This window comes from Macrobrachium rosenbergii, chromosome 58 (assembly GCF_040412425.1).
Source record: "Macrobrachium rosenbergii isolate ZJJX-2024 chromosome 58, ASM4041242v1, whole genome shotgun sequence".
Lineage (NCBI taxonomy): Eukaryota > Metazoa > Arthropoda > Malacostraca > Decapoda > Palaemonidae > Macrobrachium > Macrobrachium rosenbergii.
In genome coordinates, this window is record NC_089798.1 from 14,341,740 (window position 1) to 14,358,555 (window position 16,816).

Consider the following 16,816-nt stretch of genomic DNA (forward strand, 5'->3'; position numbering starts at 1 on the left):
GAAAAATGTGCAGAGGACCTTCACGAAAAACCTTCTCACCCAGGATTTGGGCCTCTTGTTGAATTTCCAAAAATCTCAACTGACTCCTTCTCAGGAGATAGCTTATTTGGGGATGAGGATAAGCTCTCAGAGTTTTTGGGTTTTCCATCCTCTCAAAGGATAAACTCCTGCCTTCAGAAGATAAACAAATTTCTCTCCCTTCATTTCTGTTCTGCGAACAGTTGGATGAGCCTATTGGGGACACTCTCGTCCATGGAGCAGTTCGTGTCCCTAGGAAGTCTCATGAGAAACTTATAATTCTTTCAGAAAGTCAACTGGAACAGGAAGTAACACCCGGATTCTTTTGTTTTTCCAATAACGAAGGAAATAAAAGAAGATTTGGCTTGGTGGAATTCAAGAGACAAGCTCTCTCAAGGGAAGTTGCTTCTTCCTCTGAACCCTGACCTAGTGTTTTATTCAGATGCATCAGACCTAGATTGGGGAGCCCTCCTGGGAAACAAAAAAGTCTCAGGCCTGTGGACTTCAGAACAGATGAAGTGGCACATCAACGTGAAGGGGAATGGCAATTCACTGGGGATTGTCAGTGCGTTTGCAAAGGTGTCCAGAAAGACAGTGTCCATCCATCTTAAACAACACCATGGCTCTGTCTTATACAGTATAGGAAACAAGATATCATTCTTTCTCCTTTGCCAAGCAGAAGAGCCCTTCTCATTTGATGGCGGATCAAAATAGAACCCAGATCCTAACGTAGATTCATTCAACTGTGCAGTGTTTTAGCAGATGGACTCAGTTGAAACAAGTTCTCCCCAGTAGTAAGTGGACTCTAGACCCTCTGGTTTGCATAGAGTTGTGGAAGCTGTGGGAAGACTGATTCTAGATCTGTTTGAACCGCAAAAATCATCCCCCTATTGTTCGCCAGAGTACAAGCTTGGGCTGACAGATTAGCGATGGTTTTGGCTTGGTCAAACATGGATCTTAACACCTTTCTCCCATTCAAGATGGTGAGAGAAGTATTAAACAAGTTCCAAAATCATCGGAATGTAAAGATGACGTTAGTAGCCCCATTGTGGCCAGCGGGAGAATGGTTCCCAGACTTGCTGGAGCTTCTTGTGGATTTTCCTCAAAAACCCAGTCTACTCAGACAACTGCATTTCAGAAGGTTCCATCAAGGACTGTCCACTCTGGCTGTGACTGCATTCAGACTGCCTACAGATTGGTGTGCCAGTGAAAAGTGCCTTCAAACACACTTGCAGTTTCTGCTTTGCTCATTGTAGACAACTTTCCTCGAGTAAAGTGTGATGCATTATTGCTCGTTGTAGACAACTTTCCTCGAGTAAAGTTTACTCAAGCCAAGTGGACAGTCTTCCGTGACTGGTGCAGGAGAAACAACACCTTGTCTTCTAAGACTTGTGTAGCGGAAATCGGTGATTTCCTTCTATATTTGAAGTCTACCAGGAACCTTTCTACCTCAGCCAATAAAGGCTACAAAGCAATGTTGAGCTCTGTGTTTGGACATAGGGGTTTAGATCTCTCCTCTAATAAGGACCTTTCTGATCTTATCAAGTCGTTTGATACGACCAAGCAAAAAGAAGATAGGCTAGTAGCCTGGAATTTAGACGTAGTACTGAAGTGGCTGTTGCAACCACGTTTTGAACCTTTGCAATCTCTCTCCTTAAGGGACTTTACTAGGAAAACTCTGTTCCTAGTAGCGTTAGCAACAGCCAAGAGAGTCAGTGAGCTTCACACTTTGGATAAAAGGTTGGATTCTCTCAAGGTAATGCAATCTGCTCATTTACCTTAGGATTCTTAGCTAAGAATGAGTCCCCTGCCAACTCCTGGCCTCGCTCATTTGTTATTAAAAGTTTAATAGATATCCTAGGTCCAGACGAAGTAGAGAGAACCCTTTACCCTGTAAGGGCATTAAGATACTATTTACTGAGAACGGAAAAGATCCGTGGGCTGTTGAGCAACCTTTGGTGCTCAGTTAAGGATCCTTCTAGCCCTCTTTCGAAAAATGCCTTGGCATTTTTCATTAAGGATTTAACTCTAGGAGCACACTCGCAAATTGACGAAGATACATTGCCCATAGTGAAAGTCAGAGTGTATGAGGTAAGGGTAGTTGCCATGTCCCTGGCTTTTAGGCATACAGTAATTTGTTTATTGCCTCTATCATACAAACATGTGTTGGAAATGCAAATTGGGTTTGCAGCTCATTATTTGCGTGACATTGAAAATGTCTATGAAAACTGCAGTACTTTGGGTTCTATTTCAATTGCTGGTATGGTGTTGGGAGAAGGAGTTTTGGATGTCAGCGCTTCATCCTTCCTTTTTTCTCACCTTGATTCATGGTGGTCGAAACCAGCCTGTTATGTCTTCTCTCCATCAGGATGACTTGGAGTGGTCACCAGCTTTTATCCAGGATGCATATTTTATGCTGTAACGTTTGGCTATGAGAGGTGATTGTGTTTTTGTTTTTATTTATTCCATGGCTGTGTTTTTCTGGGCACTGTGCCCAGGGTCCACAGCCCCACAGATCTTTACCCAAATCGGACACTCCTTTGCAACAAAGCTTCATCTTCTTTGGGATCAATGTGACTCTTCCTGGCTGACTGGCTTCTATGTGTTGAGATGAGAGCCACCCAGAGGCAGTACTTTCACAACAAAGGACCCTTTAGCAGCTCCCTCAACAGATTAGGAACCTTGATAAATTTTAACTAAGTCCCAAATGAGCATTCTGTTTCTTTACATTACTAATTTTAATGTGTTAGGATCCCACCCCTATAATGTGGGTTCAGCTATGTCTTGACTGTACAGGTTTTCTCAATCTTATATAAAAATGACATTTTTAAAGTAAAGTTTCTATATAACTTACCAAGTAATTACATGATCAAATTTCCTCCCCTCGCATGGTTGGGCAGACATAAACATATTGAGCCCCTTTGCTAATGGTTCCTCTCTGACCCTGAAAGTGGTGCAGGGTCACTCACCTAACCAAAACAAAAGTAGTCTTCCCACAATTTCAAAATTCTAGCTGCCAGTTAAGAGAAACTAATAGCTAAGTATATATAAAGACTTTATTTTGTTATAAAAATGTAATTTTTCACTACTGGAGGGTTTTAGGGACCAGGTGTATACTGAGACAGGTTGAAATGGGGTTGGCTCTTCTTGTTCTGTGTAGTGTCTGGAGGTAGTGTTACTGTAGATTAGGCTATTGCAAATTGATGGTCTGTGTTGAAATGACCAGCGCTCTTATGCTTATAAAATTATGAAATTTTATATAAGTGACTTACTCAAGGCAACACCACAACAGCTGTCCTACCATTGTGGATCAAAACCCAAATTTCACTCTCTACAAGGCAGTGCAGACAGGTACAACTTAGCAGGAAACATCAATTTGTGTCTGCCGGCTCCCCATCGACATCAGTGGTTTTTGGGCAGTACCTTATGTCATTTGTTGGATTGTTTTCCTGTATTTTGGTGACGCATTCAGATTTTGAGTGGCCTTTTTTGCAATTAGTGAATTATTAGGTTATTTTGTAATTTTCTCACTATTTTGCCAAGTCAGATTCTAGTTCTTCTAGCGTTCGGTTCTGCACCGAGGGATGTAAAATTAGATTAAGTAAAATTATGTATGATTCTCATACTAAATGTATTAAATGTAGGGGACAAGATTGTAATGGGGAGATTACTTGTCAGGAATGTCAGGATTGGGACGTCTCAATGACACTAGTCGCTCCCTTCTGGCTGAGGAAGGAGTGGTTTCTGGACCTGCTGAGACTTCTTGTGGATTTTCCAAGGCTTCTTCCATGAGAACAGTCACTGCTCAAACAACCACATTTTCACAGGTACCATCAAGGGTTGTCCGCTCTGGCCCTGGCAGGCTTCAGACTGTCAGGAACCTCATCAGAGCAAAAGGATTTTCCCGTAGGGCTGCAGAAGCTATTGCTAGATGTAGAAGAGCTTCTTCTAGCCAGCTCTACCAGTCCGAGTGGACAGTGTTCAGAGGATGGTGTGCACAAAATCATGTCTCTTCTTCTGAAACCTCTGTAGCCCAGATTGCGGACGTCTTGCTCTTTCTCAAGACTGTTAGGAGATTGTCACCCTCTACAATTAAGGGATATAGGGCTATGCTTAGCTCACTGTTCAAGCACAGAGGCCTTAACCTGTGTATGAACCAAGATATTAGCGATCTTGTCAGTTCTTTTGAGACCTCCAAGACACACAATCTCTCTTCAGTCCCTTGGAATTTGGACATGCTTTTAAAGTGGCTTGTGAGCTTCTCTTTTGAACCTCTTCATTCTGCCTCCTTTAAGTCCCTCACTCAGAAGACTCTCTTTCTTGTAGTGCTGGCTACAGTGAGGCAATAAGCAAACTCCAAGCAATGGATAAGAAAGTTGGTTTTGCGCAAGGAGGCACAGTTTGCTCTTTTTCACTTGATTTCCTCACTAAGAACGAGGACTTTTCTCACCCCTGTCCCCGCTCATTTATTATTAAGAACTTGGAGAAGATTCTTGGGCCGGAAGAGAAGATTCTTTGCCCTGGAGGGCCTTGCGGAATCTGCAGGACTGAGAAGAGAGACTTACTCTTGCAACCTCTGTGTTCAGTGAGAAACTCATCTCACCCGCTCTCTACATCTGCAGGGCGTCTTATCCAGATCTTCTCAGATTCAAGAGGGTCTTGAAAGGCTCATGAGGTTCAAGTCGTTGCCACTTCTCTTGCGTTCCGTCATAATATGTGGTTGTCTTCCATTCTCCAATCGACTTTTTGGAGATCAAAATCTGTGTTTGCTTCGCACTACCTGAAAGACGTGGAAGCAGTGTTTGATAATTGTAGTATGTTAGGGCCTTTATCCATGCTGGCGTGGTGTTGGGAGAGGAAGCATAGGAAGCACAGGAAGCACCTTGGTTTTTTTAGGTGTTGAGTTGTTGGGAAGCCTGGGGGCACAAGTGTACCTGGAGTAACCACCAGATTTTTTATGGTTGGGGTGTTGTTTGTCTAGTTTTTATTGTGGTGTAGGTGACACTGTTGTTTTTTATTCTGGTCATGCCCAGGGCAAGGGCACCTCCTTTTGTCTTTGTCAGCCACCTGTGTACCTCCATAGCTGCAAAGTACCCACTGAAGTAGGGGCAACTCTGGCCAATACACTATGCCCTCTACATGTTAAGATGAGCACCGACCAGAGGTAGTAGTTGCCTGTAGCAGCTCTCTAACCAGGCAAGGTACAACAAGTATTGTCTCAATGCTAGCAGACTTCAAGTTCAAAGTCATTATCTCTTAATGTTTTGGATTAGTTTTATGTCCATCTAACCCACCTCCTCTCAGTGTGGAGTCAGCTATGCAATTGCTTGGTAAATCACTTATATAAAAATGACATTTTTATAATAAAATAAAGTTTTATATATACTTACCAAGCAATTACATAATCGTAGCCCTCCCTCCTTTCCCACAGATGGACATATTTTGGCTCAAACGAATTGATGTTTCCCGCTGAGTTGTACCTGTCAGTCCTGGTAGTGGGTGGGACCCTGTCACCTATACTAGCGATGGTAGCGCCACCGCGAAATTTGAATTTTTGGTCTGCTGTGGTAGGAAGGTGTTAGCTAATAATTGTTTGGTAAGTATATATAAAACTTTATTTTATTATAGAAATGTCATTTTCTTCCAGGTTCTGCAGAATCATGGCTTTTCCACCAAAGAACACACAGGAAAGCAGACTACTAAAGTGTATGATTTAACACAATATGAGTTCAGTTATTCTGCAGAAGAAACACAAAGGATATTGGAAATTTTAAATCATTCTTCAGAAGAAGCCTTTTTTGAATTTAAAATAACAAAAGGGATGGCAAAGAAACTGATAAAAGGCAGATCACAACTTGGCACCTTTCAAAATGTATCACAGCTTTTAAATATAGATGGATTTGGTTTGAAAAATGTGGAAAATATTTGTGACAAAGTATTAAATGAGAAACCCAGTCAAATACTCAAAGAAGAGGAATTTGTACAGTCAAAAGTTTTAATTTTTAAAAAACTTGTGAAGCCCAGAGTTGAACCTCAGATTATTAAGGTGAGTTTTTAGATTAGAGTTTTTAGACTAGAATAAGGCCAGATTTCTCCATGAAGTTCCTTCAGAATTGTAGACTATCATTTTGAATAATTCTGAAGCACAGTATCCTATTGTACCTATAATTAGCCCATGTCTTGGTCAAGAAATCATCCCAGTTTTTGTAGTCATTCCTGAAATAAAGAAAAAAGACAGCAGTCAGCCAGTGGGACTACTCAAGCATGGGCAGATAACTTTTTCTTTTTGAAAATTCTTTTTATTCAGTTCATTTATTTTGTTTCCAATCCTTGCATTGTTTGTTTTTGTTTACAAGATTAGGTGATTAGCAATTTTACATTCACTTCCTTAGATATGGTAAATTTAACAGCTGATTAACAACCTAGAACTACTAATTAACTAACAACTGGTTCCCATCTGGCCTGATGTAGTCTGTCAAGAGTTTGTTAAGCTTCATGTATAGCAGTTGGTATGTATTTCTACAGTATAGGTTTTGTCTTCTAGTTTTCTTCAATGTTAGCTTTTGTTTGGTTCATTGCTAACTTTAGGTTTTACCTTTTTATGATTAAAGTAAAATGGTTTTGTTGCCAGGTAGTATTATATTAAATTAGTTTGTCTTACTCTTTGCTGTAATTGTGTTTGTTCCTATGGAGATACAAACCAGTGCTTTGTGTGTAGGAGTATCCTTCAGCACAAGCTGGAATTGTTTATTGAAACTTGATAACATGGTAACTAACTGGTGGCAGGAAGGTGAATGGAAAAACCCCCACTTATCTGCCATCACTTTTTCTTTGGATGGTATCAAGTGAGGATGTCTTGTCATTCTTTTGCTGACTGCCATCTTTGAACATTTTTAATCTTTTTTTATTGTATGTGTGTTTGTTTTTGTGTCCAGCATGGATTTGAAAAAGAAAAGCGAACAATGAAAGGTGTAGAGAGTGTAAACAGGTGCTTAGCTGTTTTATGTCCTTGGTGTTGCTGTAACCATCATAAAGTATGCAAAGGGTGTAAACAGGAGTTTAGCTGCTCTATGTATGTGATGTTACTGTAACCCTCATAAGGTAGATAACCATCCTGCACTCTCTGATATTGCTGAGCTGAGGGTGTATGTGTATGTGTGTGCTGTTTCGAGTACAGGCTATACTTCTGCTCTGTTCTATCTGTTGCTCCTCTTCTGCCTTTTGTGGGAAGAAGATGAGGTCTCTGAAGCCCTATTACAGAAGTTTTGTTGGACTTTGAGTGAGTTCTTTTTTTCTTTGGGTACTGACAACAGCATTTACTCACCTGTGGGGGATGTATGCCACAGTTAGGGTTGACAAAGGGTTTTCTGAGTGTGTTCATGAACCTGTCTCCTTTTTTACTTACAAAATATAGTAACTTTCCTGTACTCTTCACCTGTTTTTACTTACGGTTAGGTATGCAGAAAAAGTCTGACGCTGTTTCCTACCTTGACAAGCCAAGGAGAGTAAGAATCGTGGATGGCATAAGGTGAAGAAAGCAAGCACATGTCTCCTCCTCCTCCTCCTCCTCCTCCTCCTCCTCCTCCTCCTCCTCCTCCTCCTCCTCCTCCTCCTCCTCCTCCTCCTCCTCCTCCTCCTCCTCCTCCTCCTCCTCCTCCTCCTCCTCCTCCTCCTCCTCCTCCTCCTCCTCCTCCTCCTCCTCCTCCTCCTCCTCCTCCTCCTCCTCCCATAGGAAGGAGAAGAGGAGGAGGTCTCTGAAGCCCTCTCATCAGAAGTTCCTTCAGTCTTCAAGTGAGCACCATTTTTCTTTGGGGGTTGGTGAGTTCATTCATTCACCAGTAGGTAGGGTGTTTGCTGTAGGAGAATTGACAATGTACTCATAAGCCAGTGTCTCCCTGTATACGTATTTATGTCTCAGACTCTTCCTTTGCTGAGTACCATGGTGACCTGTATGTGGGTGATCATGTGAACCTTTTGGTGGTGTCTGGTGCATCTAGATCTCTGATGTACACAAATCTATCCCCAGATGTGAGGGTTCACATGAGAAATTTCCACTTATTATTGTTTGCTGAAATGGCACTTAAACTTGATGGACCTCAGCTTATTGGATTTCATTGCTAACCAGATGCATCTGGCAAGGAAAAAAAATCTATTTTGTACTTTTTGTTTTTAGTTTTGCGAGTAAAGTATGTTTGGTTATTTATTCTTATGTGTTAAAAGTTCTAATTACGGTGTACCATGTACAATAGTTACACATGTAATCTGTCTGCTGTACATTGTTAAGTTTACACTACAGAATCGGAAATCATTATTAATCAAAGGTTTAGAATTAGTTTGTTGTTTTCAAAGTAAGATTTTTAGCTGTAATGTGATTATTTTTCTAGTCTTTGTACATGTGCATGATTATACACACACAAGCATCATGTTAGAGAACACTACACACGATCTTTGGTGCTTCTCCCACTCTCTCTTGTACAGTATTTTTATTGACATTATCTGCTGCAGTACATTATTGTATTTCATACAGTAATGTAATGTTACATATATATATATTTTTCAGTCTGTCCATGTCAACATTTCTATGCATAAACGAACATCATGTTACAGAACACTGCTTGCCTACTGTGGCATCTCTCTATGTATGGCGGCATATGGACATATATTTGTACATGTACTTGCACTTGCACATGCATGCATGCATCATAACAAGATAAACTCTGTACTTATTGTGGTTGTCCCTCCTCCTCTCTTTACATATATATACTGTATTTTTCTGTCTGTGAATGTGTGATACATTCACATATGTATTGCTTTAAGGTAAATTTATGCACTTAGTGTATATTTACTCTCTCTCTCTCTCTCTCTCTCTCTCTCTCTCTCTCTCTCTCTCTCTCTCTCTCTCTCTCTCTCTCTCTCTCTCTCATTGTTATTTTTAGACAAAGTTGTGAGGGGAATTTAAAAATGTATAAATGAAAGAGAAAAAAGAGAGATAGAGAGAGAGAGAGAGAGAGAGAGAGAGAGAGAGAGAGAGAGAGAGAGAGAGAGGGCAAGCAAATGCACAGTAAGTGCATAGTTTACCTTAAAGCAATACATGTGTATGTATACATATATTGGCAGTCTGAAAAATATATGTATATAAAACTACATTTTTGTATTAGGTACAGTAGCCTATTCTATTGCATTAAATAAATGTCAATATATATATTGTACCAGAGACACAGAGGGACACAAATCTTTATAGTCTTATTTTATATTGTATGATTTTTGTGTGTTTGACATATTTTGTAATCATACATGGATAGTAAGTAGAACTACTACAGTTGGGTAAAATTTTTCTTTACTAAATTGTATTTCTGGGATCGCCCTGTGTCACTGAGTGAAATGTCCTTATATAGCACACATTTCTAGGTATAAATATTGCTAGATATACCAGAGAAAAAGCTATACAGCTAATAGGATGCCAGAGTTACTACCTCTGGTTTGATACATCCTTATAGGATGTCAGTATGTCATCTAGGAGCGAGTGGAAGCCACTACCACAGATGCTTAACCCAATAGATTCCTCCTCTCCAAAACCCCTCTACCTAAGAGGTGCCAATACAACGGTCCTTCACCACTCGCTACTACTAATTCTACCCATAATGCACCATCCGCTTATAACATGCTTTGAAAACAACTCACGTTGGTTTTTCGTGGTGCCAATTCTGCATCTTTTTCTCTTTGAGGGTTATTTTGTTTCTCCATGATGGCTTCCGTTGATCAAGGCGCATCTTCTTCCAAGTTGAGTATTCAATTTTGAATGTTTTGGGACTCGATCGGGTTAATTAAATCCCGTTTGTTATTTATGCCTGATCGGCCGCCATTTCGTGTTCGTTCGTGGCGGCTGTCCACAGCTTTATCATGTGAATATCTTCTTTTGTTTTAGACGATTGAATATTAATTTATTATGATCCTGTTAATGATAGTTTCAATTTTCGCTCGATCTGGCGCGATCGGCTATTATTATTATATTTTAGATAGTTGAAAGTGGGGCCTAGCCTAGCTTTCCTTTATATGCCTTACGTAGGTGCATTTGTTAAATGTGTTATTATACCATTTCATTTAATTATGTACCAGTATTCTTGAGTCTGATTTGGGTGGTGTTTATTAGCCTACCTGACCAGTTTGGCTTTGCTGATTCTCGGAAGGTAGGCTAAGCTGGCCCCAGTCTTCCTTCCTTCTTTGGCTTATAGGCCTAAGTAGGTAAGGTTTTCTTGGGTGGCCTTCGTTCGAGTTTGGGTGCAGGCCCTTCCTCCCTGACCAGTTGATTCTTCAATCTCGGAAGGTGCGGTTCGGTGCTAGCGCTCTTTCTCGTTCGTTATTTTGGCGCGTCCTAGCCTACCTGTCCAGGAGTTGTCTTCGGGAGGTTAGGCTAGGCGATAGATATTACTGTTATCTTTTCGCCTCATTATCTCACCCCCATTATATCAGTCTTTATTTTCTTGACTCTCCCTTTGGGGCATTTTAGAGCGAAGCTCATTTGCCCCTTCGGTTGAGATGACACTTTGTGGAAGGTGCCTAGGCACCTGACCTGTTGTTGTTGCCAGGTTTTCAACTCCCACTTCTCCGCCATTCCGCCATCCGGACTTGTTCCGGTGGCTATCGTTAGCTCGCTTTAGCTTCTAGTAGGAACTTTAGCTTGAGCGTCGTTGCCTTTTGTTTATGGCGGAATTGGAGAGGAGCTGAGATGAATATTGTTGGTAGTAATCGTATTTTTGTTCTGCTCCTGCTTCTCTACCATTCCGTCATCCGGACTTGTTCCGGCAGCTATCGTTAGCTCGCCTTAGTTCCTAGTCAGACTATTGCTTGAGCGTCGTTGCTTTGTTTACGGCGGAATTGTAGAGGAGCCGGAATGAGTATTTTTTATATTACTGTTATATTACTTTTATTATTTCTGTAGTTTCTGTGAGTGGTGTTCGGTGATTCAGTCCGAACCTTCGCTCCAGCGACTAGTCCTCCCTGGTTGTTGATTTCTGTGCATGTGGTTAATTTTCGTGACGCTCCGGCGTCAACGGAATTGCTTTCCGGCGTGATCTGACTCAGGTTTGGCCCCTTGGAGAGTTCCGCCGTAACCACAGTTCTCAACTCCGGCGTGTAGAGGAATATTATTACTTTAAGTTTTATTAGTTTAGCTGTTCCGGCGCCTATTTTAGATACTCGTATCAAATTTTATTGTAGGTGGTGCATTGCCAGGAGCCAGGCTGTAATGCATATTTGCAGCAACCCTGTGGCCACGTAGCATGCAGGTCGCATGCTGGCTGTGCAGTCGAGGTCGCCGACCATCTCGTCTGGCACCCAGATGGCTGCGATGTGTGCTACGCACTCTACTCCGATGTGATTGATGATTTGGTACGTTAACCTTCAATTTGATTTACCAACACGCGGTCGTTTCAAGCAATTCTATGTATAATTGATATAAGATAGTATCCTTGTCAATCCCTTTTATTGACATTGTATTTGATTAACAGGTCCCTCGGTCCCGTCAAGTCTCGTCTCTGGTGACTTTGAAGATCTGGGTTGGCGGCTTCGGTCGCAACGTTGGTCAGGGGCGCCCCTATGTGCTGGCTGAGGATATCTGTAATATTCTCTATCCTAATGCTAGAGCCTCTGCAGCTGTAGCCCCCCGAAGTGGCAGAACCTCTGATCAACAAGATTAGGCTTGAGACCCAGGTCTCACCAGAAGATCAAGAGCTATGCGGTGAAGTGACCGAGGAAGTGGCCAACATCAATCTGGACATCGAGCCGATGGCCATCGACCCAGAGGAGGAAGGTAGGGATTTAAGTGAGGCAGGTAGATCCGTTAATCCTTTGTCTTTCATCTCACCTGTGTCTTCGTCTTCATCCTTTCAAGGATTCTCTAAGGGCTCCACCTTGGGGACCCATTTGGGGTCGGTGATCCCCAAGGTGAAGTCCACTATGAAGACGAAGGCTTTACCCAAATTGTCTAAACCCCGAAAACCCCATCTGTACCAAGCTCCGCCAAGTTATCATTGACTCCCAAACCTTCGACTTCTTCCCAGAAGGCTACTCCCCCTTCTAAGGGGTCGAGAACGAAGTCAAGCAGGTCTAGAAAACCTGACTTTGACCCTGAAACCTTCGCGGAGTCAGTGATGAAGATGCTCTCTGAACAGGTCTCTTCTCAGTTTGAGGCAATGTCTCGCGATCTTGCCTCGAGCCTTGAGTCGTCAGGGAAGTATGTTCAATCCTTGGCTGGCGGAGAGACTGAAGACGCAAGAGGAGTCGCTGGCCGGACTGGTTAGTTCAGGTCCGGTACAGCAACAGACTTATGCTATCCCAGACGCCTCTAAGCTGCCAGCTTACGAGGATTGTAACCCTTGGCGTCTCGCTTTCAATGCCCCCTTCGCTAATGGTAAATTAACCATCGAAGGTTGTGGCACCCGCCCTGTGGAAGATTACGAGTTCTTCCCGGCGGATCTTGTTTTTCCTTCCCGGGTATGCTCGGCTTTCGAGGAAGCCCTGGTAAGGGAAGATAAGGTTCCCAAAGAAACAGTGATCTTTCCTAGGGACCAGCGCAGTCGGCATGGGTTAGGATCCTATCTGACTGGGAGTGTATGAACACTAAATTGACCCCTCATAAAGGTCGTTTTATGATGTTTACCGTAAATGAGGATGTCCCAACTCCTGCACCTCCAAAGTAGCGGAGTTAACCCTTCAGGCCGAACAGAGGAGAAGCCGATGCCACAACTTCGTGAGACGGAGCCTACCTCTCTTCTCTTCCCAGCAGACTTAGAATGCTGGGCTGGAGCTCCGGAAACCTTTACTGTGGGTAAACTAGATCCGGAGTGCGCTTCGAATCTCTTTAGTGAGCAATTACCCAGGATTCCGGAGTCCCTGATCAAAGCTGAGTATGAGGCTAGGTGCCGTCTCAGCAGGTCCATCAATTCCGTCACCTCGGCGGAGTTGACATCTGCTGTATATAAGGACGAACCTCTGTTCAGGATCCTGACTAAATCACTTCTGGCCTCGTTCCAGAGTGATTTATTTGACTTTATAGTGGCAAGAAGGAACTGCCGAAAATTTGTTCTGGCCGACGCTACCATCCGTCACGAGCCAAACAAACTCATAAAATCCTCTGTCTGGGGGACCAACCTCTTTCCCGAGGACATGGTGAACTCGGTGATTAGTGAGGCCTCAAGGGCTAATCAAAATCTAAGGATTCGTTGGGGACTCCCTTTTAAGAGGAAGTCTTCAGAGTTTTCGGGGCCCCAACCCAAAGGCAGGAAGAGATCTAGGAGGTTCCACCCTTACAAGGCACCCCAGACCCAGACAATTGTTCAGGCAGTTCTGGTAGGCCAAATTGCTCAGCCTTCCACCTCCAAGGGACATCAAGTTTTGCTGAACCGACCAGCCCACCATCCTGCTGGTTCAACAACTTATGTCTCCTCGCCAACCCTACAGGGCTACCGCAATTCAGAGAGGTAGAGGAAGGAAGCCCAGGCTCAGTTCAGAGGTAGAGGCTCAAGAGGAGGCAGAGATAATAAGCCCTCCACTAAATGAGCCTCCCAGGTAGGTGGGAGATTGCGCCTCTTCAGGGACCATTGGACATTCAGTCCATGGGCCCACAGTATTATTTCAAAGGGCCTAGGGTGGAGCTGGGTAGGGGGACCCCCTCCACTAGTCAGGTTCTATCAGACTCCAACACCGGATCTGTTAGACTATGCAAAAGACCTTTTAAAGAAGGCAATAAAGAAAGTCAGACATCTAAAATTTCAAGGACGCTTGTTCAGCGTACAAAGAAAGACTCAGACAAGAGAAGAGTGATTTTAGACCTATCAACTCTAAACTCTTACATTCAATGCGACAGGTTCCGTATGTTGACCGTCTCTCAGGTGTGGACCTTACTTCCCCGTGGGGCCGTCACCACCTCTATAGATCTTACAGACGCCAATTATCATGTGCCAATAGCAAGAAACTTCTCCCCTTATCTAGGGTTCAGACTGGGAAGACAGGCTTACTCGTTCAGGGTAATGCCCTTCGGGCTCAACATAGCACCCAGGATCTTCACCAAACTGGGAGAAGCCGTGGTACAGGAACTGAGATCTCAAGGTATCAAACTCGTGGCTTATCTAGACGATTGGCTAATCTGGGCCTCCAGCGACTCCGAATGTCGGAAGTCGACCAAGATAGTCATTCAGTTCCTAGAGTATCTAGGTTTTCATATAAATACAAAGAAATCTCGTCTGACCCCAGCAGCCAAATTTCAGTGGCTGGGCATCCAGTGGGACTTAAGCACCCACAAACTTTCGATTCTCCCAGCAAAATGCAAAGAGATAGCCAAAGCAACAAGACAGTTTCTCAAGTGCAAAGGAGCCTCTCGTCGCACTCAAGAAAGAATCCTGGGTTCCCTTCAGTTTGCGTCAGTAACAGACCTTCTCCTCAAAGCAAAACTGAAGGACATAAATCGAGTGTGGCGGAGGCGAGCCAATTGCAAATTCAGGGACAAAGTCTCCTCATACCTCAATCTTAAAGAAAAGACTTAGCCCTGGACAACGGCCAAAAGTCTTTCCAAATCGATTCCCTTACAATTTCCCCCTCCAGCCCTGATCATCCACACGGACGCATCTCTGACCGGTTGGGGGGGTTACTCACAATACAAGAAAGTTCAAGGAATCTGGTCGAACCCCTTTCGTCACTTCCACATAAACATTCTGGAAGCAATGGCAGTTTTCTTGACTCTGAAACGCTTACGTCCGGCCAGGAACATACATGTCAGATTAGTTCTGAACAGTGCAGTGATAGTTCATTGTCTGGACAGGGGAGGTTCCAAGACAAGCCACATAAATCACGTAATGATAGCAATCTTTTCATTAGCAATGAAAAATCATTGGCACTTGTCAGCCACACATCTGTCAGGAGTAAGGAACGTGATTGCAGATTCTCTGTCAAGAACGACTCCTCTGGAATCGGAATGGTCTCTAGACAAGAAATCCTTCAATTGGATTTGCCAACAGATTCCCGGGCTTCAGGTGGACCTGTTTGCCACGGAATCAAATCACAAACTCCCATGTTATATAGCTCTGAACCTGGACCCTCGGGCTTACGCTACAGACGCAATGTCAATAGACTGGAACAAATGGCAGAAAGTCTATCTATTTCCTCCAGTAAATCTTCTGTGGAAGGTTTTACACAAACTCAGGTCATTCAAAGGTCAAATAGCCTTAGTAGCCCCCAACTGGCCGAAGAGCAACTGGTTTCCCCTTCTGTTAGAGTTGAAACTCAGAGCCTTGCAAATTCCTCATCCAGTGTTAACCCAAGTAGTGCAAACTCAGACTGTGTCAGCTTCCTCAGGAATGCTGAATGCCCTAACTTTATGGATTTCATGAAGTTTACGGCTCAGAAAAATGCTAATGTTGATCCTCTGAACACAATGTTTTTGGAATCAGATAAGAGAGAATCTACTCTTCGTCAGTATGATTCGGCAGTAAGAAAACTTGCTAACTTCCTGAAAGAATCAGACGTTCATACTATGACTACAAATCTTACGATCTCATTTTTTAAGGCCCTTTTTGACAAAGGTCTGGCGGCTAGTACCATTACTACAACTAAATCCGCCTTAAAGAAAGTATTCCAATGGGGATTTAACATTGACCTAACGGATTCATATTTTTCATCTATTCCTAAAGCTTGTGCCCGTCTTAGACCAACAACCCGTCCTAAAACGGTTTCTTGGTTTTTAAATGACGTTTTAAAATTGGCCTCAGACACAAATAATGAATCTTGCTCTTATTCGACTCTTCTTAGAAAAACTCTGTTTTTAATTAGCCTGGCTTCAGGAGCTAGAATCTCTGAACTTTCAGCCCTTTCTAGAGAGTCGAATCATGTGGATTTCCTCCCATCAGGAGAGGTTCTACTCTCTCCAGATCAAATGTTTTTAGCTAAGAATGAAGACCCTCTAATTAGGTGGTCTCCCTGGAAAATTATACCTCTTCTGGAAGATCCTTCTCTATGTCCGGTGGTTACATTAAAAGCCTACCTGGAAAGGACCTCTCAGAGGTCTTCAGGTCCACTTTTTGTTAGAGAGAATGGTGGAACCATCTCCTTGAATGGTATTAGACAACAAATACTTTATTTTATTAAACAAGCCAATCCGGATTCAATCCCCCAGGTCCATATCCAGGCTGTAGCCACCCCAGTTAATTATTTCCAACATATGAATTTTGATGAAATTAAGAAATATACGGGCTGGAAATCCCCTAGAGTCTTTAAACGTCACTACCTTAAATCCTTGGAGGCTCTAAAATTTTCTGCTGTCGCTGCAGGGAACATTGTTTCCCCAGAGTCAGCCTAATATTATATTATATTATTTGTATTTTGTTATTTGTAATTTGTAATTGTAATTATATTGTAATTTGCTTAATTTGCTTGCCCTACCAATTGGTATACCTCTCACCTACCTGCCTCGCTTGTATTCCCATCCTTTCTACCTTGTTGACTGGGTTTGGGTTACTTCACAATCCACTCCTGGCTTTGTTTTTACCATCCTTGTTGAAAAATTTTTCACCAAATCTTGTTATTTTAGGTGATGGTTTCTAGTTCAGTTATTAACCTTATTCTTGCAACTACATTGTTTTTGCATTAATTAAGATAGTTAAAGCTTTTTTGTACATATTTATATTTTCTATTCTAATTTGGATAAGTAAAAAGCATATTCAAATTTAATTTTATTTCTCCTTAGTAAAATTTATATTTCTGAGTCCAGTCCCGTGTCAGCCGGTGAAATTCCATTACAGCACGAATT

At 42.6% G+C, this 16,816-nt stretch overlaps 1 protein-coding gene across 12 annotated transcripts in view; it reads left to right on the forward strand.

The window, feature by feature from the left end:
• The window catches only part of LOC136837314 (transcription elongation factor, mitochondrial), a 250,307-nt gene that overhangs the window by 82,513 nt on the left and 150,978 nt on the right, over positions 1 to 16,816 (forward strand). For 11 of the 12 annotated variants that reach the window (XM_067102072.1, XM_067102067.1, XM_067102075.1 and 8 more), the window contains one exon: positions 5,666 to 6,064. In XM_067102072.1, coding sequence (XP_066958173.1) covers positions 5,666 to 6,064 — 399 coding nt within the window. Of the gene's footprint in view, positions 1 to 5,449; positions 6,065 to 16,816 lie in introns of all 12 variants that reach the window. The other variant, XM_067102078.1, reaches the window with a different exon arrangement.